At 46.5% G+C, this 21713-nt stretch overlaps 1 protein-coding gene across 3 annotated transcripts in view; it reads left to right on the forward strand.

Annotated features, from left to right (window-relative positions):
- MTUS2 (microtubule associated scaffold protein 2) overlaps positions 1-21713 on the forward strand; it is a 351967-nt gene that overhangs the window by 313512 nt on the left and 16742 nt on the right. For all 3 annotated transcript variants that reach the window (XM_054220594.1, XM_054220605.1, XM_054220613.1), the window contains 3 exons: positions 6740-6806; positions 13588-13802; positions 21203-21308. In XM_054220594.1, coding sequence (XP_054076569.1) covers positions 6740-6806; positions 13588-13802; positions 21203-21308 — 388 coding nt within the window. The remainder of the gene's footprint in view (positions 1-6739; positions 6807-13587; positions 13803-21202; positions 21309-21713) is intronic.

The raw sequence follows: 21713 nt of genomic DNA on the forward strand, positions 1-21713 counted from the left end.
CAATTTTCAGTGTCTTTTTTGCTTGATGAAATGCAGTCCATCACCGAGCCTTTCGTGGCAGAAATACTGGGAGGTCTGTACCTTAGAAAGCTGATGATAGGAAAAAGAGTTGCTACTGTGTCTTCTATTCAACAGCGCAGTAGTTTAAGCATAGAACAAACGTGTTGTTCTATTTTTCTTTCTGTCTGAGGAGACAGGACATATTCCAGACAGAAGACTTAATCATTGTGTTGTAGAGTACAGGTATGAGGAAGAAGGCTTCCTTCATCTCCATCATGAGCGTAATTTTATTTTATGAAAATTACTTCAGTATCAGAGTCATTTCCTGGGATGCAGCCAATGGAAAACCTTTCTCATCAGTTTTCCAAGCAATAATGAAATCCGTCATTCACTAAAAGTACCTGAAAAATAAATGCAACATTTTAATTTGTACAAAAGCCACTGTTTTGGTTTCACATTTTGACCAAAAAAAAGAAAAATTAATCCCAGATCACATCAAAGCAATTTTTTTCTCCCTTGCCATTGAACTGTCACACTGAAATGCCAGATATTTTCACAATCTCCTTACAGCATCTATGACTTTTTCACCCACGGGAAACAGCTGTGTCATTAGTATGGACATTGAGCCTTTGGCCCTTAGTGCTCACCCTCAGTGGCTGTACTCACACCCGTGCCCGGTGAAGGGAGCCTACAAAGCTCCTTTGATACGCTGAACCTGTTCGACTCAAAACTCTCGGGAGGGCAACAAAGGTTCCTGCTTACTCTGCCTTCCCTTTCAAACTTTGTTGAGATAAATATGAATGAAGATCGATTAATTCAATGGGATATCCCGTTAATTTGGCTTCTTACACATTTGTTTTGGCAGATTTTTCCTCGCATGCTTGTGAGTTTTCTAGTTGCTTTGGTGTTTTGACATTGGACATATATGAACTGCAGCATTGGACCTGATAGCTTTACATTCTCATGTCAGATCCAGTTTTGCTCTACTGTCATGTTTGGTTTCCTAAGCACTGGCATTCCCAATTTCCTGGCTGCACTGACACTGAAGTGCTGGTTATCTCCAGAGCCACGTTGATGATAACGAGGACAGGCTTTTTCATTTGGTATTAGCATTGTGTTTACACTGTTTGCAAGAACATGTGCAGACCAAATCTGTCATGTTACACTGACAAAGCAGGTTACAGGAACAGAAAATATCAGGGGTTTGTAAGTTCACTGAGCATCCAGGAGACCATGAGGATGATCCGAATGTTAGCCAAAACTACCCCTTGCCTGTCTTGCAGAAGAGGAAGATAAGGACTCGTGTTATTGCTTTCTAAAAGAACCCCCAGAGAATGAGGGGCTATTTGAGGCCTGGTCACTGAGGGCAACCCTTGCACATCTGACCTCCCAGGAAACATAAACGTGAGGTCCCAAAGAGCAGTCAGAAAGCTCTAACCAAAATAAAATACAATGCAAGAAGTACTGGTAGGGTAGGGACATGACAGTGAAGGCACCTCAGTTGTGCCAACACCAGTGGCTCAAGATAGCCCCAGAGGCTGCTCTGGAGCCCACAGGCCCAGCGTGGTGTGAGGCAGCCAGGAGGTCCACTGTTCTGGTAGGGTGGTGTCCTTGCTGGCGCCTGAGTTATGGGATAGCATTTTTAAGCTGGTACCATGGCGATTCTCCACTGTTCTGGAGAGGGTCTCACCACCAAATGTCCTTAAGGGTAGGACAAACCAGCACCCACCCGGATTGATACTGGTATCCAGGCCAGAGGCTGTGAGCAATGCCACAGCCGTTCACTGGCAGCGGACAACAATGCTGACCATGGCTGTGTGCGGTGTGAGCAGGTTGATGACCTGCTCAGCCAGGTGGCACAGCTCCAAGATGAAGAGATGGAGTTCCGAGAAGAGGTGAATAGATTGAGTAGATTGAGAGAGGAAGTTCCACCTAAACATGAGAAGGAACTTCTTTCCTTTGAGGGTGGCAGAGCACTGGCACAGGCTGCCCAGAGAGGTGGTGGAGTCACTGTCTCTGGAGACATTCAGAACCTGCCTGGACACGTTCCTGTGCAACCTGCTCCAGGTGACCCTGCTCTGGCAGGGGGTTGGACTAGATGATCTCCAGAGGTCCTTTCCAACCCTATGATCCTATGATTCTATGATTCTATGATTGAGGAATATCAGAGAGAGTGAGAGGGAAACTGACCATTTCCACAAACTGCTCTCTACAAAACCAGAATGGGACATAACTCTTAGTGGACCAGAGGATTCCATATCCTTTCACCAGCAAGCCCCCCAGCTGTCCCATAGTAACCCGCATGAGCAGGGTCAATGGGAACAGGTCTCTGTCCGATGGAACAAAAGAAAGAAACGGAGCAAGCAGGTTCCTTTAAGAAGTGCACCACCTACAGTGCCCTTGCAGAACAGGTATGGGGCTCTGCAGAAGGAACTGGTTGCAAGCAAGGAAGAGGGCTCTCCAAGGTCAGAAGAGCCTCCAAGGCCAACTCACCTCAGGCCAACCATCAAAACTGACCCTGAAAAGAAAAATCGAAGGGTCATTGTTGTAGGTGACTCCCTGCTGAGGGGAGCAGAGGGCCCAACATGCAGACTGAACCCGCTTCAGAGAGAGGTCTGCTGCCTCCCTGGTGCCCGGGTAAAGGACATCGTAGGTAAACTCCCCACCCTTGTGAGCCATTCAGATTATTACCTACTTCTGGTCTTTCAGGTGGGAAGTGATGAGGTAGCAATGAGAGGCTCACAATCATTTAAAAGAGATTTCAGGGCCTTAGGGCAACTGGTAAAGGGATCAGGAGTTCAGGTTGTGTTCTCCTCCATCCCTCTGACATCAGCGATGGACAAGGGAATATATAGGAGGAGTCAACAGGTCAGTTCATGGCTCCGGGACTGGTGTTGTAGACAGGGCTTTGGGTTTTATGATCATAGCTCGGTATATGAGGCACCAGAGCTGCGAGCAGCTAATGGGATGCACTTATCCCAGAAGGGGAAAAGGATTCTGGGGCAGGAGTTGGCAGGCCTCATTGATAGGGCTTTAAACTAGATTTGAAGGGGGAAGGGGTCAATAATGTCATGCTTGCCTGTGACAAACAGTGGGGCAGCACATCAGGGGCAGAGGGATGGAGTCCTAGTAAGGGCTCTCAACTTGTTGCCCTAAGGCAAGCCAGAGACGACGCACCAGGACACCCCAAGGGAATCAAGGGGGATTCCCGCAAGAAGGTGACAGGGCCAGCCCAGCTGAAGTGCCTCTATGCGAATGCACGCAGCTTGGGCAATAAACATGATAAATTAAGGGCCACTGTGACATAGTGGCTATTACTGAAACTTGGTGGGATGATTCCCATGACTGGAATGTAGGGGTAGACGGATACAAGCTCTTTAGGAAGGACAGGCAGTAGGGAAGCTTTATGCAGTAAAAGCTTTATGCAGTAGAAGGACAGGGTAGGAGGGGAGGAGGTGTTGCCCTCTACATCAGTGACCAGCTAGAATTGGTAGAGCTCCACATGGGGAAGGACGATGAGCTGGTTGAGAGTGTATGGATTAAGATTGAAAGGAAGATAGGGGAAGGTGATGTCACAGTAGGGGTCTGCTACAGGCCACCGGCCCAGCAAAACCAAGCAGATGAGGCCCTCCATAGGCAGACAGAAGTGGCTTCACGTTCACAGGCCCTGGTCCTCATGGGGGATTTCAACCACCCTGACATCTGCTGGAGGGACAACACTGCAAGGCACCAACAATCCAGGATGTTCCTGGAATGCATAGATGACAACTTTCTCCTCCAAATGGTAGAGGAACCAACCAGAAAAGGTGCTATACTGGACCTTGTTCTCACCAACAGGGAAGGGCTGGTGACCAATGTGAAGCTCAGGGATAACCTTGGCTGCAGTGACCACGAAGCAATAGAATTTAAGATCCTCAGGGCAACTAGGAGGATATGTTCCAAGCTTACAACCCTGGACTTTAGACATGCAGACTTTGATCGCTTCAGGGATCTGCTGGCCAAAATGCCGTGGGACAAAGCTCTAGAGGGAAGGGGGGCCCAGGACAGCTGGTCAGTATTCAAGGATCACCTTCTCCGTGTTCAGGAGCAAACTATACTGACAAAGAGGAAGGCAGGAAAGAATGCTAGGAGACCTGCCTGGATGAACAGGGAGGGCTGGAGCACCTCTCCTGTGAGGACAGACTGAGAGAGTTGGGGTTGGTCAGTCTGGAGAAAAGAAGGCTCCGAGGAGACCTTATAGTGGCCTACCAGTATCTTAAGGGGGCCTACAAGAAAGCTGGTGAGGGACTTTCTAGGATGTCGGGTAATGGCAGGACTAGAGGGAATGGATTAAAGCTAGAGATGGGTCGATTCAGACTGGACGTTAGGAAGAAGTTGTTCACCATGGGGGTGGTGAGGCACTGGAACAGGTTGCCCAGAGGAGTTGTGGATGCCCCATCCCTGGAAGTTTTTAAGGCCAGGCTGGATGGGGCTCTGAGCAACCTGATCTAGTGGGAGATGTACCTGCCCATTGCAGGAGGGTTAGAACTGGATGATCTTTAAGGTCCCTTCCAACCCTAACAATTCTATGATTCTGTGATTCTATCTAAGAGACAACATAAGGTAAAAAAAAGGAGTCTGTAATATTTCTTCTGGGGGATCAAAATTTTAACAACTTCTTTTTCCCCTAGGGTGTGATTTTTTTTTTACTTGCTTTTCATTTTCTTCACGTAAGTAGAATAGTAACAATTCCACTGAGTTCTGTTTATCTGTAGGTGCTGGCAATGGTTTATACAGAGCCCCTTGCTTTAAATGGCTTTTCTTTCAAATAGTGGGAGCTGGTAATCTGAGTGGGTGCTTCCAATCTGCAAGCCCCGCATCCAGTATATCCCTGTGCACACGCCTTCAAGGGCACCAGTCCTGGCAATCTGTCAAGAACGCTTCTTCAAATGACTCTAGTGAGTTAAACAAGCAGTATGAGCAGATGCAGCGATGTTCTCCAAAAGGGGAAACCTTATATCTGTAAAACTGCTGGTCTGGGAATCTGTGTGAAGGCCTATGTTTTTTCAACATACCAGCCTATATTTATCCAGACATTTTTATTTTTTCATAGATTTTATATTAATTAGAAGAAAAAAAAAAGCCCAAACAACCCACTCTGTTTCATTCTGAGCCTAATGCAGTCGGTCAGGACGGGAGGCTCTGCAGTCCTGGCACAGAATGCCCTGGGCATTACTCAGCAATGTATGGAGCTGGCTGCTCGGAGGAGCCTAGCCTTGCGTGCCTGGCTTCTGCCCATAACTGAATAAGAAAGATGCCCACATCGCCTGATTCTCCTCAGGCACCCAGGGCTCTCAAACCAGCTCAGTTAATTGCTCTATTTACAGCAAAACCTTCCTCAAAGTGTGTCCCTTGGATCTGGTAGAAATCATCCCAAAAGGGCTGTGTGTAAAGGATTAATTTAAATTCCAGATTCCGATTTCCTGCTATTACAAAAAATAAAGCTGTTGTGTTATTTCCCTTTACAGAGTTAAAAACTAGATGCAGGAAAAATAAGCAGAAACATTAAGCTCTGAAATCTTTCTTTTTTTCCACTTTCATTTTGGTAAAACAGAGTTAATATGCTCTCCTACCTGCTCTGTATCCTGCTGCTGAACTAATCCTTTCTGTGCCCTAGATTTTTATTAGCCTTGCTTGATTATTACCAAAAGATTTACTTTCTAGGACTCTTTCTAATTCCATTTACTACTACATTGCCTTTTCTCTTGAATATGCTTTTTTTTGTAGTGTCCTTGAAATATTCTTGGCCTTTTGTAACCTAGGACATATTTATAATAGCCTGATCTAGTTTTCCTAATCATTGGTGATCTTCCCAGCAGGATATGTTCCTTTGTCTTCTTCCTAATGTGATTCAGGATACATTCCAATTTGAAGTGCCCTTATGTTTGAACCGTTATGCTGGGATTTATTGTACTAAACCAAACTCCAGGAGAATTTCCTGAGGTTTTTCTTTGTCAGTTTGCACAGCACTCGTGAGATGCTGACAAAGTCCTTGCGTTTTAGCAATAACACCTTAGCATTGTTAACATAAATATGTTTTAATTTTCCTTTGGCCAGCCCATCTGCTTTGATTCCTTAAGTATTCAGATTTATTTTGAGGTAGGTCAAGGAAAGGAGCTCTTGTCCTTTACAGAAACTAAAATATCAGAAATAAATGTGGAAATAGGCATGAACATGAGGCTGTTAGTGGTGTCTGTATGGGTATGCCCACCATGCCTAGAACGGTGTAAGTACAGTAATCTGCTCTTCAAATTTGGCGGTGTGAGCTTATCACTACGTCTGGAGGTGGTTAAATGCAGGCATGAGTAGATAAAAGTGTTTTACCAGAATTAGTAAAACCATCTTGTACGTATGCAGTCCAGCCATAAATGGTGCACAGATCGAACACAAAATGATAGAAAAATAGAAATGTCTTTTTAGATACATAGGAGTAAATAGAGTATTCTGTGCTGCCCTGTGCACCTGAGTGTGTGTATATGCATTCATAGAGATACAAGGTATTTGTAGCCAGTGAGTTGTGGCTCCTAAGCTTGATTTAAAAACTGAATGAGTTCATTATAATCCATGCCACTCGCCAAAAAAAAAGTGGAAAAAAAATATCTGAGGAATCAATCTAATCTGTTTTACTCAATGAACATGTGAAAGTGCTTATCTGGGATACACCTGGGGACTATACATATTTCTCTCTCTTTTTCCTTAGAATGAAAATGCCCTTGTGAAAATAAAGGAGTCAGGAGTCGAGCTTGCAAAGATCAGGGATGAAGTCGGTAAGTAGTACAAGCAAAGTCATTTTTCTCACTTTACACAAAAGCTGTAATTCCCTGTGACCTGGTCCTGGGGAACCTGCATACATACGGTGAAGTGTCTTCTGAAGCCCAGTGGCAAGGGGGTTTGGGGCTTTGCAGGGAACCATGGTTTTACCCCTTTGTTGTGGAGGTGGGTCCATCACAACACACACTGGAGCTGGTTGTGCATCATCTTTACCAGACAAATGGTTCTTCACAAACTCATAGCTTCCGTTCTCAAACTATGTACCACCACTGCCAAGGAGAAAGCACAGCGTGATGAGAAGTGGGAACTTGGGTCTGTTGTGGTGCACGGTGCCTGGGAATGTATCGCTTATATGTACGTTTGCATGTTTTGCAGTTCAGCTACAAACTGAAGGACACCAAGCTCAGAACTTTCTTGTTAGTGACAGGTCTCTTCCTGGTTGAAAGGCGGCAAAAGGAGCATGTTTGTGCTTTTGTCTGTGTATTCCCCCTGTATCTGCGTGCATCATTTTTCCTGCCTGGTTTCTGATCTAGACAGGAGAGACAGGGAGGGCATAAAGGCATTTCAATTCTTGAGAGAGAAGATGGGCTTTTGCGCTGGCTTCAGTCAACAGGCTGAGTTCTTTTGGGCTTAAATCTCCCCAGAATGGGTGTGACATTGGGTTCATCTACCGCAGGGCAAATGGAGAAGAGGAAGGGCCCCTGGAGGGAGGACCATCAGGGCAGGGGACACCCTGAGTACCAAAAGGTGTTGGAACCACTGGTGACTGGAGCTGTGAACAGGGGGGACCTCTCAGCTTTCCCTGCAAGTGGGAGCCCAGGTGCTGGGTCGCACAGTAAGCCCAGATTATGCCATCTGGCAGGACGGTTTGCAAAATGGGGCTCAGACCCTGTGAGCTGGGCAGAGCTGCAGATCCTCCCTGTGATGCTTCTTCACCTTGGCTATGACAACCCAGTGCAGAGAAGCTGATCCCAGCCCTTTTTTCATGCCCAACAGCTTGTGCTCCCTGCTGTGCTCCTCTTAAATTCTTTTGTCTGATCATCATTTCACAGCGAGCTTTAATGTCCCTGTGGCCAAAGCATACTGCAGCAATAGGAAAGCAGCATTTCTAATTATTCCCTGATGCCTGCCTTCATCCATCCTCTGCATCTCCACAACTCTCACAGAGAAGTTGTTGCCACCAGTGCATTCTTTAGCCAGGGCACACCCAAAGCTCTCCATTGAATACCCACTTCTAATCTGAGAGAGAAGTTGGGTTTGCTCATTTTCATGAGTGCTTTTGCAAGTGGCGGTGACATGGGAAGGAAAGAGAGGTACAGTGCTGGAGATAAAGAGCTCTGCTTCATTTACCCCATGTTTGTACAGCTGAAGTGAATAGAAATCACTGGTGGTTTTGTGGCAGAACTTTGCCAGGGAGGTAACTGAGTGCCCATGTGGGGGTCACAGAGCAGCATGTGCAGGAGATCACTGCACTGCCTGCCCTTGCCACTGCTCCTGTGCATGCAGCAATAGATACCTCCTCTGCACAAAACCGAGTCCTGGTGGAGTACGTGGAGACAGTTTTGGTAGGAACACCCAAATACTCTGGAAGAGCAGTCTGAGGTCTCAGCTGAGCTGTGACTGCTTCAGAAGGGAGATTAGCCATGGATATGTATGTGCTTTCTTTCTCGGAGAGGGGAAAGATGGTGTGAAATAGTCCTTTCCTCAGTGGTCCTGTGGGCATGTGTACTGGAGAGGAGCCATCACAGGCCACCTCTTCCTGAGCTAGCCATCACTCTGGGAGACACCGAGATGCTGAACAGGGGTGGCTGGTGACCTGTCCTGCTTGTTGGAGGTAATCCTCTCTGTACAACCCCAAGATACAACGTGCCCGGGCAGAAGGATTCCCAGTAGGGATGGACAAAAAGATGAACATGGGCAGGTATTGCACTCCAGCAGGATGTGAAAAAATTCATCAGTAGTACAAATCCTGGTATGTGTCCATACATATGGAAGATGAAGGTGTATGTTTTTTAGTGTAAGTCAAAAATTGCTGGACAGTCTGTTTTCCTTTGGAAGAAAATTATAAAATTAAGTTTTGTGAAACTGCCAGTGTTTTAAATCCATGGGCAAGGTGAAACGGCAAATGGCAGGTGCATGAGAGTGGCTCTCGTCAGTGCAGTTCTCTGCTGTCTCGAAAGCAGTGCAAGCTGTGGCTCAGGGTGCTGCTGGATCCATGAAGCCTGCCTGCATTATAGGAAGGTTATTTTGGTCTTGCTATCAGATGAATCCATATGTTGAACAATATTGTACACATTGTGCCAAGCTTTATGCAAATAAAGAATGAAACCGTCATTTATTTGACAACAGCAATTATAGGTGATTGTATGAAGAAGTTTAGGGAAAATCTACAGAGCAGGTTATTTTGACTACAACCAGGTTGTAGTTCTGACTTGTCTCGGTCACTTTGATAAGTAGTCTCTCATTAATTTAAAAATAACCAGTCTGGTTAAACCGCATGGGTGGTGGTCAGAAATTCCTGATTTCTCATGTGTAAACTCACCGTGTCAGACTCACTGCTGCAAATGCCTGGATGAGTCAGTACAACAAGGCTGGACTAGCCAGGGTTGATACAGGCAGTGTGTTCAGCATTGAGTTGTTTAGGCAATAGCTCTAATTCAGAATTGTGATTTAGGGACTGAATGTGCTTGGTTTTGAAAGCACACAGTCTTTGTTAGCTTCAACAGAAACTGCAGGATTCTGCTATAAAAAGCAATGAAACTGGGAGATGCAATCCACTGTTCAGAAAAATGAAATGTATTTTTAAGGAAATCTCTTTTGGTAAATAAAACCACTGCTGAAGCAATAGCAGTGATGGAGCATGTGTAAACAGCCTAGGGAGACCTGCACCCTTGTGAAGCCAGGCAAAATATTTAGGTTCGGATAACGCCATCCACCTTTACCCCCAGCACTCCTGTGAAGTATCGCACTCCCTCTGAAACCAGCGTGCAGTGAAATAGGATAACGCTTCTCCCTTCCCAGCCCTGAGGAGGAATGTGGCCTCTATAAACGCTGAGGGACTTGTTATTTTATGCAATAAGATTTGCTCATGTATTTTGCTAGAAATACCAAGGCTAGAAAAACATGACAAGCAATCGTTCTGCACTCAAGACACCCATCTTTATGAATTATAAATATAAGCACTTCTCAGCTGCAACAGAGACTCCTGGAATAAAGAGGTTTTGAACACCATCTGTTTCCTTTCAAACTAATGGAAATTAAATGTCAGAATTACCTGCTCCTTTGCTGTCAGGCAAATGACACATGAAGTGAGTTGAGAGGAGGTAAAGAGATTCATAAAAACCTAGATGAATAGAAGACGATCAGATGTCAAGTTTAAAATTTGTATTATCTGTCTTCACAAGAGTTTGAAAGCCAAAGCTTGTGTTCCACCTCTTTGTGGATGTGCCTCCCAGTTAGAGGACCCTTAACCTGAGTGAAGTGGCTGTGATTTGTCTGTGGCCAAGGGTCAGGAGGAAGAGCAGAGTCTGCATGGCAAAGAGCCCATTTCTCATGTCAGAAGCAGACAGTCCCTTGTTTGAGGGCGCATGACGCCAGCCCCCTCGGTTCCCATGGGAGTTACCCCCCTGAATGCAAAGTGCCAGGGCTGGGGAGGCTGGGCTGCTGCTCAGGCTGGGTTTGTGGGGGAGGATCAGTCCATTAGTGACATCTCCCTTTCCCTCACCTTCCCAGCCCAGCCCAAAATGGGTTTTGCTCGTCTGTTGCGTGCTGTAAAAGCCACCATGTGCTTTGGAGTAAAGAAGCAACAGCATCCGCTCTCGTTTAACCCAGCACGCTGTCATCCCGGGAAATGCCATGTTACGTCAGAGTCATTTCCAGCCTGTAAGCAGCAATTGAAATACCTACAGAGAAGGGAGAAGAAAACCAGGGTGTAACTCTGGTTAGCAGTTGTGCTCTGTTTGTCTTGTTCCACGTCAATAATACTTTTATATAACTTTTCTTAGTGATTTTTTGTTTCCCCCTACAAGAGGAGCTCACTTTTATGGTACCCATATCCAGGCGCCTGAAAGCAAAATTCAGGTATGTGATGTTGGGGCCTTGCTGGAGCCGATTCAGCTTGGTTTGCCAGAACCACCTTCTGAAGCCTCTGCTGGTTAAAGGCTGGCTCCAGCAAGGCAGGCTCTCCCACTCCGGTTCCTGCTCCCCAGCTGGGTAAGGGAGCCGCAGACCTTGTGTTAGGCTGCACGGGTGTCACCTTCTGCTGCTTCTGTCCCAGTCGAGCCAGGCCCAAAGGTCCGTCTCCTGCCTAAGAAGAGATTGAGTCTTTCTTCACCACTTCAGTCCTTGGCCTCGTTTGTCTCGGTCTGGGAGACTGTGATAGGGATCACCCCTTCTTGTTATCAGTATAGGGAACATTTCCTGGGCAATGGCCTCATTTTCTGCTTCCAATAGCATTTTTGGGTGTGCGGGGAACGTGCCATGCAGACACTCTTTCCCTGCTTTCCTCTTCCCTCCATCTTGCACCTGCATCCGGGTTTGATTTGCAAGGTGTGAACAGTTTTGTGTTTCAGGTTGCAGAAAGTGTTTCAGATGGACTTGCTTTTGGTTAGAGCATGTCATTTCATTGCCCAGCCCTCCCTGTGTGCTGGGTAATCTCATTAGAGTGGCTAGAGAGAGAGAGTGTTCATTACGGCTCCAATTTAAAGCTCGAGTAAATTTGAATTCTACTGAACGCAGAGCTGCGAGCGTTATCCGTTGTCCTCCAGCTCCAGGATCGCTTTGCATGCCAAAGAAAATCAAGAAGCAAAAAGCAAGAGAGAGAGTTTAGAGGGATAAACCAAACTGCCAGGAGACAAGACCTTTCAGCTAATGGCCATATAAATTGTGCTGTTCCATTTTGGGTATGAGGCAGGTAGGAAAGCTTTCTGTGTGCCGCTGCTGCCGTGCTAAGCTCGCTGGTTCAGGCTCACTTTCTCTCTTTCTGTAAGCAGCGGAGAGCTTGAAAGGGACACAGAGTCCCTCTTAGTGCTCCAGAAAACATCAGGATCAGAACAGGACCCCAGTAATGATATTTGTTTGGATGTACTGAGCAAGTCCGGATATTGGTGTCCGCTGAGTGTGGAAGCAGAGATCTAAACAGGGCGAAAAATAGCTCTGTGGAAGGGGATGGCTAGCTTGGGTGCACAAATTACTGTGCACGGATGCACCTAACATGAGCTGTGGTCACAGCCATAGGTAACTTTGACAAATTGTTGCTATCCTGAAAACAAATGAGCATAGTCTGATACCATAGTAGAAAGAGACAGGAAAACATCGGGGGCTTTGCCAGATACTGAGCAAATATATGGTCGTAGGATAAACACGTTTTTGAAATGTTGAGAAGTTGTCTACCCAAGGAGACAGCTGCTTCCAGCTCACTGATTTACAATGCCATACCGGTCTGTGCATGGCACGTGCATTTTGAAAGGCAAAGGATCGATGAGTGGCTAATACAGATGTTACATCCAAAATGTGATCATTTTTCTAAACCCGCTATGGGTCTAAATCAGAACAAAGGTCTAGCAGTGCCATTAAAATCACATCTCTTCTTCTCTAGTGCTGTTCTAAACGTTATGGTCATGATGATTTTAGTTATTTCTTACCTGTTAGATCTTTGCAAGTGAGCAAACTTGCTGTCTAAATGTAGTCTGGCTGACCTTGTCCAATTTACAACAGGTCTTCAGTCTGGATTGATTGCAACCGTTCTTTAGCAAAGCAAAAGGCCAAGACACAGTGTTCGTGACACTGCTGTCCTGGGACCTGGGGAACAATATAGGTCAGGAACCAAATGGGGAAATAAACTGGATATCCTTGAATAGAACTGTTGGAGTTGCACCTCCTGAAACTAGTTGTAGACATGGTTGTGTATTTGGAGACATGGTCACTGGGTTAGTTCACAAGAGTAAAAATTCCACAACTTCTGATTGCCTTCAGTACCAGCCTTTCGTTTGCACTCTTTGACTCCGTGAAGCACACAAGATAGTGGTTTCAATATATAAAAATATTTTAAGCGAGCATGCATTCATGGATTCAAGAGGTCCTTGATGGAGTTGGTGAAAAAAACAGGTTTATGGTGTGAGCAGCTTCTAACAGCCAGAAAACAGGATGCATGAGATGTATCTCCTTCTCCCAGTCAAGTGGCCAATCGTACCCCCTGCATACCATATGCATAGGATGCACCTTGAGAGCCCAAGCATCCTCTGCCTTCCTGGCACATCATTGGAAGTGGCGACTTAGCCAAGACTGTGGCTTGAGAGAAGGAAATAAGGAAAATCTCATATCCCAGTTGAAAGGCTTTGTGTCAAACGACTGTCTCGCATGCTGTTTCTTATATCCAAGGCAAAGTAAAAGCCCCAAAGCCTCAATTTGTGGATCCAAGACTATGCTGGCCAGGAGCGGACATCCAGTCACCCTGCAGGTCCATGGAGTTCCCTGCTTTTATTTTTTTTTATTATTATTATTGTTATTGTTATTATTATTATACTTAATCAGATCCCAGTTTTGCATTGGCCTTTGCATAGTCTGGCAGTGCCTCTATTTAGACAAGTGCCTGTGTGTATGTGTGTGTGAGAGATGGGGACAGAGAGAGAAGGGACAGCGAGAGCTTGTTGATGGCTGAGATTCATGGGAGCCCCAGGGTCGGCGAGAACGACTGCGCTCAGTGCTGCACAAACAGATCAACGCCACTGTTTGCTCCCGAGGAGCTCAGAGCCTGACCGTACGGTCTTGTCTCCACAGCCCTCAACACAGAGAGATGGAAGAAACTACAGAGCGAGAAGGAGGAGCTGGAGAGGCGCTTTGAGGAGGAGTGGAAGCGGCTTCGCAGGCAGCAGCAGGAGGAGCTGCAGGCGCTGGAGCAGCAGCTGCAGGAGGAGTACGACACCAAGAGGGAGAGCCTGCAGGAGCAGCACAGCCTCCAGCTGGAGCAAGTCAAATTGCAGCATCAGGATCAGGTCAGTCTCTGCCTGTTCCCTGTGAAGGGTAGACCATGCCAATACTGAGTGGGTGTAGGTAATGAAATATATTGAACACTCCATCATAGAATCATAGAGTCTTCGTGGCTGGAAAGGACCTTTGAGATTATTGAGTCCAGTCATACACACACAAAAATGCCACTAGAGCATGCCCTGAAGCGCCACATCTAGATGTTTCTTAAACACCTCTAGGGATGGTGACTCAACCACCTCCCTGGGCAGGCCGTTCCAGTGGCTGACCACACCTTCAGTAAAGAAATTCTTTCCAATATCTAACCTAAACCTCCCCTGCCGCAACTTCAGACCATTTCCTCTGGTCCTGTCATTATTCACCCGGGAGAAGAGGCCAACACCCACCTCTCTCCAACCTCCTTTCAGGTAGTTGTAGAGGGCAATGAGGTCTCCCCTCAGCCTCCTCTTCTCCAAGCTAAACATGCCCAGCTCCCTCAGCCTCTCCTCATGAAGGTGTTGGTAACGAACTGATGACTGGAATAATATATTCCTGATTATCTTTATTGCTCTTCCTCCCTATTATTCCTATAGGTATTTTTACATAGTAGCACATTACATTTCCATGTCTTGTCTTCACATGCTTCCAGATGTTTTACAACACAAATATTAAGACTAGCTCTGCTCCCCATGCATACTACTACCCAACCCACCTATTGTAGCCAATGTATATGAAACCAAGGGTTGAACAAGAATCTGCTTAACACAGGTAAGGCCAGCATAGTCCTGCCTGTTGTTATTTGCAATGCTAATTAAAGGGCGGTAGAGCAAAGTGATAGGGCCCATGCAACACGTAGCCGAAACACCGGTGATACACTCTGTGTTCCCTGATTTCTGCTCCACCGTTCAGTCTAATCTCTTAGATTGTACCTTCCAAGTGTTTCTCCCTGCTTTGCTTTCTGCATGTAGGTAGGAATACTCCTCTCTGCAGGTAGGAATACTCTCACATGCAGCTACTTTAGTCTTATTTTTAATGGCTGGAGTGAACAAACACTAACTCACCTATGGGCACCTCTCACATGGTGGCAGAACATCCTGCTCTGGGTTGTGGCAATAATGCCTTTACCTTGCCTTTTCTCATTTGGAACTCAGTGAGCATCGGATACAGATCTGATTTTTCCAGCTGCAACCCAGTTTTTTCCATTGCCCACAGTTCGTGAGGGCTTTTCTCACACGAGTATCTGCTGCACTCAGGTGCACTCTGCAGTCTGTGCCCTCGGACTTTGACATGCCACAGCCCTGGCTGCCATGGGCATGCCACCCAGGTGTCTGATGCAGTACAAGGGCCAGAGATCTGCGAAACGTGAGCCTAGCCAACAGACCCCCTGTTTGCCAGCATCGTTCTCTCCATCCTGGGGATTTTGCCAATGCCCAGGGCAGCTGGAGTTGGTAGAGGGTGACTTTTTCCCTCTCTCAGGCAACATCAATTGGCAGCAACAACCTTTGGCAATGAAAGGTCGAGGAGAAGGTTTTATGTCTGCATGCTCTGTATCTCAGGGTATCTCTAGTGCGCATTTTGGGGCTGCTGCCTGAAGCAGGAGCCTGTGACCAAGCAGGAGCCTGTGGCCAAGGCTCCAGAGCTGCTGCTCCCCCCTGCTCAAGCCCAGGGCAGAGCACAGACGTGCCCCATGTGGTTCCCAAGGACGATGACAGCGCTAGCTGTGGGCTTCAGAAGCAAACCACCCCCATCAGCAGAACCCTGTGCCTGAGCTAATTTCGACCATTTAAGAGGTAAAGGCTGGTGCGGCACTGTGTGGCCGTAGCTGAAGCACCTCCAGGAGCCAGGGAGGGGGGCTGGCCTGCGGGGAGCTCATGGGAGAGGAGAGCACCGACACAGCGCAGCAGAGGCGGCAGCCCACTGTCTTTAAGGTCAACTGTTTGTAAAACGGGAGATGACACCATTTGCTGCCTGTGCTTGATGCACTGTAAAACACTCCTGGGATGGGAATGCAAATACAAACTGAGATGGTGACGGTTTTATGTCACTCATGCCACAGCTGCCCGGTGTTAGATTTATTGTGTAACAGCAACGGTACGCCGGGGCCGGGCACAAGCGTGGTCCTCGCTGGGACGTGGGTCAGACAGCCAGGTCAGACACACGGCATCCCAGCCTGTGCCCCAGAGTTCCTGCTGCCCTGGGGACAGCCATGCAATTTGGTTTGATTCTTCAGTGGGGAGTTTGCTGAAGAACTCTTGCTGGATTTTACCTATTTCAGTTGCTGTGCCTGCTAGTTGTTACTGATTTGCAGGCTTATAACATGCAACACAAAGGCTTTATCTGACTGGGTTGTTTTGTCCTGGACAAACTACCTTTTTCTGTTAGTGCATTGATTTTCAAAGATGCATTAGAAGGTGCTGTCAAATAGGTTTTTGTGTTCTAAACCAGATTTTTCAAAATCTTTCTCTGTAAATTCTTAGAGATGAAGATTTGGTTCTGATTTCAGTTTATGCAAGATGGTTTTCTTGCAATGCCCCTCAAATTTTCTGCTTTGCTTTCTGATATGAAGGATGGGTGGTATTCCCAAAAGCCTTGGCTTCTTTTTCCTTTCACTGTGTCATTGTGCCAGTTTGCCTAGTAGAAGATATTAGCTCTAGCTGCAAGCCTTGCCTCTCCTGGATCACCAGGCATAAGCATTTATGAAGGAATTTGTTCTGCGAGTTAATTTTTTGCTGAGCTAGTTTATCTCTGCTGCTCTTTGAAGTGTTTCTGCAAACTTCCGAGACCACAAGAAGAGATGGTGGGTTTTTTTCCCTCAAGTTGATCAGTGCAAGAAAGGGTGATATAGGTCACCATAGGACTTGACTAGAAGTATACTTATTTTTCTCGTGTTCTTATCTATTGTCATTCTATTAATCACCACACAGAAACAATGGAAACACATCTTTCCTTCTGTTGGGCAAATAGTTCTGTCTCCTCCAGCCCTTTGGTTTGCTCCAGGGCTCTTTGTTCCTTGAATTACTGAAGTTAAGACAAACATTTTTCTCTACTGCTTTGAAAGTGCTGCTGTGACCCTAGTATCTCAGAGTTTAAGCCCATCTTTTCAATCCATGGTTCCGTTAGCATCTCATGATGAGTTTTAGCAGGTTTTCCCTTTCAATTCCTACTCTGCCGTACACCCATCCTGTGTCAAGTGCTCTTGGATCGGAGGAGGCTGACAGGCTGGGTTGGAAAGCTGCTCACCAGGAATGTTTCTTGGCCAAGGAGAAGGAGAACTTTTTTAGCCTAGGAACCAAGGTGCATGAGGAATAAGGATCCCTAACAGCTGCTGACCCAAAGGGTTTGTAATCCTCTGGTTCTTCCTTCCCCTTCTCAGAGGAGGAGGAGAAGTTCCTGGCTCAGACCATGCCAAAACAAGCAAGCCTACTCAAGGGACTGGACTCATTCAGCTCCAACGCTGCTGAGCTGGGACTGGTCTCAACCAGCATTAGACCAGAGGCACCTAACCCACGAGCTAAAGAGCTCTTACGCTGGGCATGGGAAAAGCCTTGTCCTTGAGCTGTCCGTCTGTGCAGGCTAATTTGGAGCTTGTGTTCATGGCGTCAATAACAACGGCAAAATTTGCAAAGTTAGTCATCCCACTTCATGGTTTCCAGTCACAACTTAGTCTTCCGCACTGTATTGCTGTACTTTTGCACAAGATCTGAAAGGTCCCTTCCAACCTAGGTGATTCTATGATTCTAAGGTAGCTGTTGTTTCTTTGGATACACAGTTGTCAGGTTTTGAAGGCTCATCTGCCTCTGAGGAGGTGAAGGCAGCTCTTTCAGCATAGCTGAGCGTGAGAGCCAAACTCCTCACAAACAAGTCATGTGTGACAATGCATCCCAATAGTCCTCATATCTCCTTGCAAAGTAAAGGCTGCGATCCTGGCTTGCCAGCGTTTCTTGCTTGAGCTGCTCAGCTCAAGCTGTTTTGTCCACCAACTTATTGAACTTGTCCCACTAGAGCCTCCACTTGATTTTGCTTTATTAAGCCTTAAAAATCCCACCTGAACTTTTCTTTGTAGCCAGAAATAGCCATGACACAGGTTGAGTTGATCAAGCCGATAGAGAAAGTTAGTGGCAAAGCTGGAATTAATATCCAAGAGATCTGATTCCCAGTGCTAAGTAGACTATCTGCCATGAAAAACTGCAGACAGGAGGTCACGCTGGAAGATTAAAGAGAGTCATGTGGGATGTGGATATGAAACATACAGAAGATAGAAGAATCCCTGGAGACCATTTGGAACATATTAATTGGCTTTGTAGATAAATAACCTGCCAAGGATGGTGGCAACGAAAGGAGACCCCTTCACCTTGTGAAGGCGTTGGAGTTGAGCGTAATCATTCCTATGGGGAGCTGCTCAGCTGAGAAGCAATTAGAGTATGAATAAAGACTTAAGCAAGGGAGAGGTAAAGAACATGGCGATGCTCATGAGGGTTCAGCGCATAGACACGGTATACAAGGACATGGTGCTCTGGGAAAAGTCAAGTGATATTCTCTATCCCGTTAGTAGCCCATTGAGTCATGGGCCCCCCCTTTCCCTGCTCTTTCATGCAATATATCAGCAGGCTGAGTCTCCATTGTTTTGCAAACAGTTCTTCACCACTGAATTGTCTCCCATATTATTGTGAAAATGAGTTTGGATAACTTTAAATGCCTGTCTTTCATTCTAAGAGCATGCTTTCTCCAATACAGTTGGAAAATTTGCTTCTGTTGGATAATCTAACACATACATTTGACAGTTAGACACAGTGAAATAACACTTATTCCAGTCAAGACATGCTCAGCTGCAGTAACTTTCTACCATTATTTAACATAAGAGTGAGGAAAAAAGCTGTTTAAAGTCAAGTCACTTTGCAATGAACAGCTGTTTCATTATAAAAGTGAAATAGTTTGATCCTCTGAATTCCCAGATATCACAGAGAACGTGTTAAATGTAGAGAATAAGATCACTGTGATTACAAAACCCAGAAAAGCAAATCGATGCCTTGCATTCAGAAACTGCTCTGGACCACTGACTTAACCTTGATCACTGCTTTTCTCTGTATCTTCTTTAACGATGCATATCAAAACACCATTGTTAGGGATCTGGCTTTGCCTTTAGCCAAGTCTAGTCACAAGCAATGTACCGAAGGAGCCCCAAACCCATCGGGTGCACCCGAGCACAGGCTGCCCACTGCCCTCTTCCAGCTCCCTCCCCTGCTCCCCTTATGGCTGCGTGTGGTGGGGTGCAGTTTGCTGGGCAGCCTGCAGCAGCAGGACCTCTTTCTGGCCTCAATATGAGAGCGGGAGAAGGTTTTGTAGCCTCACTGTCACCTTGGTTACTTCCACACCCACATGAAAACTCATGTGTCTGCACAAAGGTTCTGTCATATCATTCATCAGTTTATTAGATGTGGACTCAAAACACACGATTCAAGAGGACACAGGAATTTGGGTATTGGCGACTTCGTAGATACTCTTTTTCATGTAAAAGTGTAGAATCATAGAATCATTTAGGTTGGAAAAGACCCTTGGGATCATCGAGTCCAACCATCAACCCCACTCTACAAAGTTCTCCCTTACACCATATCCCTTAACACCTCCTCTGCACTCGCTGCAGCACCTCGATATCTCTCTCATATTGAGGTGCCCAAAACTGGACACAATACTCAAGGTGTGGCCACACCAGTGCTGAGTACAGGGGGACAATCACCTCCCTCCTTCTGCTGGTCACACTATTTCTAATACAAGCCAGGATGGCATTGGCTTTCTTGGCCACCTGGGCACACTGCTGGCTCATGTTCAGCCCCTTGTCAATTAGAACCCCCAGGTCCTTTTCTGCCAGGCAGCTCTCCAGCCACACTTCCCCAAGCCTGTAGCGATGCATGGGGTTGTTGTGGCCCAAGTGCAGGACCCGGCACTTGGCCTTGTTGAAGCACATTCCATTAGCATTGGCCCATCGGTCCAATCTACCCAAGTCTCTCTGTAGAGCCTCCCTATCCTCATGTAGATCAACACTCCCACTTAGCTTCGTGTCATCTGCAAACTTGCTGATGATACACTCTATGTCCTTATCAAGGTCGTCAATAAAGATGTTAAACAGAAATGGTCCCAGCACTGAGCCCTGAGGGACACCACTTGTGACCGGCCGCCGGCTGGATTTAACTCCATTGACCACCACTCTTTGGGACCGCCCATCCAGCCAGTGCTTGATCCAGCAGATCGTATGCTCATCCAGGCCATGAGCCGCCAGTTTTTCCATGAGAATTCTATGGGGGACAGTGTCAAATGCTTTTCGAAAGTCTAGGTAGACAATGTCCACAGCCTTTCCCTCATCCAATAATTGGGTCATCTTGTCATAGAAGGAGATCCGGTTCATCAGGCAGGACCTGCCTTTCATAAACCCATGCTGACTAGGCCTGATCCCCTGCCTGTCCATTATATGACTTGTAATGGCACTCAAGATGATCTGCTCCATGGCCATCCCTGCTACCGAGGTCAGACTGACAGGCCTATAGTTTCCCGGATCCTCCTTTCTGCCTTTTTTGCAGATGGGCGCTACATTTGCTACCCTCCAGTCCGTTGGGACCTCCCCAGTTAGCCATGACTTCAGGTAGATAATGGAAAGTGGCTTGGCGAGCATGTCTGCCAACTCTTTCAGCACTCTTGGATGTAACCCATCCGGTCCCATAGACTTGTGCGCCTCCAAGCGGTGTAGCAGGTCACTGATCACTTCCTCTTTAATTGTGATGACCTCGTCCAGCTTCCCCTCCCTGTCTCCTAGCTCATGAGGCTGGGTGCCCACGGAATAGCTAAAGACTGAGGCAAAGTAGGCATTGAGCACCTCAGTTGATAGAGTGCAATTCATTTTGCGTACCCACTAGTAATAATGTCAATGTTTCTCTAGAAATAAGTATTTTACAGATATGAATAATTCATAGGCACTTTCCATGGAAGTTAATTCAAGACCTTACAATAAAAATCATTGCAGCAAAGTGCCGTGAAGACAAAAACCAGGGTGGCTCAGAACTGTGTATGTTTATCTGACCATCAGAGGGAGTCGGGTCATTAATATAATTTAGATTAACGGAACGTTGAGATTTGTGAACATTTCATGAATGGCTGTTTTTGCTTAAGGGCTTTTTGGCCTTTTGCTTTGTTATGTACCTCTTTTATCACCGTTAAGTTAAAAGAGCAAAAATGCTACCACCAGTGACTACACGCTACCACTCAAGGCGTCAACATGCCTGTTTCGTAATGAATAAACCTGCTCAGGTGCTGGAAGTGTCACGCTCAGTAGATCCCTTTACTGTTTTCAGCTCACTGGAGCTCTTTCGCAGTGGCTTGTCAGTGTGCCACAGCATGCCTAATCGTGTCTCCATGTCTCCATCCATTGTCGTTGGAACAGGTGGAAGATATCACAGCTTCACACGAGGCTGCACTGTTACAGCTGGAAAATAACCACGTAGTTGCCATTACAGTACTGCAGGATGAGAATGACTGGAAGATTCGAGGTAAGCCAGCGACAACCCAATGGCTACAGAGCTCTTCCAGAGCAGAAATTAGCGCTGTAGTGAGATTGTGTAAACCTGGATTTTCTTCCTCCAGAGTAAATGATAGAGAAAGTTCGTGTTGGTCTAGTGCTTTCACGTGGGGTGGACCACCAGGTTCGTGCTAGTGGTGAGGGACAGCTGTATGCAGTGTGTACAGCATCTAACTTGGACCTGAGACTATCGGAGGGGTCTCTGGGACAACAATAAGGCTCTCTCCATGGGCTGCTGAACACAGAGTCCAAGTTCCACCTCACTTCACACCCAGACTTTTCTCAAGAGCCTCAGGAGGTGTTCAGGAGGCTAGAGCTCATTGAAGATCTCCAAATTTAGGTGCTTAAATGCCTACACTGCTTCTAAAAACAAGAC

The sequence above is a fragment of the Rissa tridactyla genome, chromosome 1, assembly GCF_028500815.1.
Source record: "Rissa tridactyla isolate bRisTri1 chromosome 1, bRisTri1.patW.cur.20221130, whole genome shotgun sequence".
Lineage (NCBI taxonomy): Eukaryota > Metazoa > Chordata > Aves > Charadriiformes > Laridae > Rissa > Rissa tridactyla.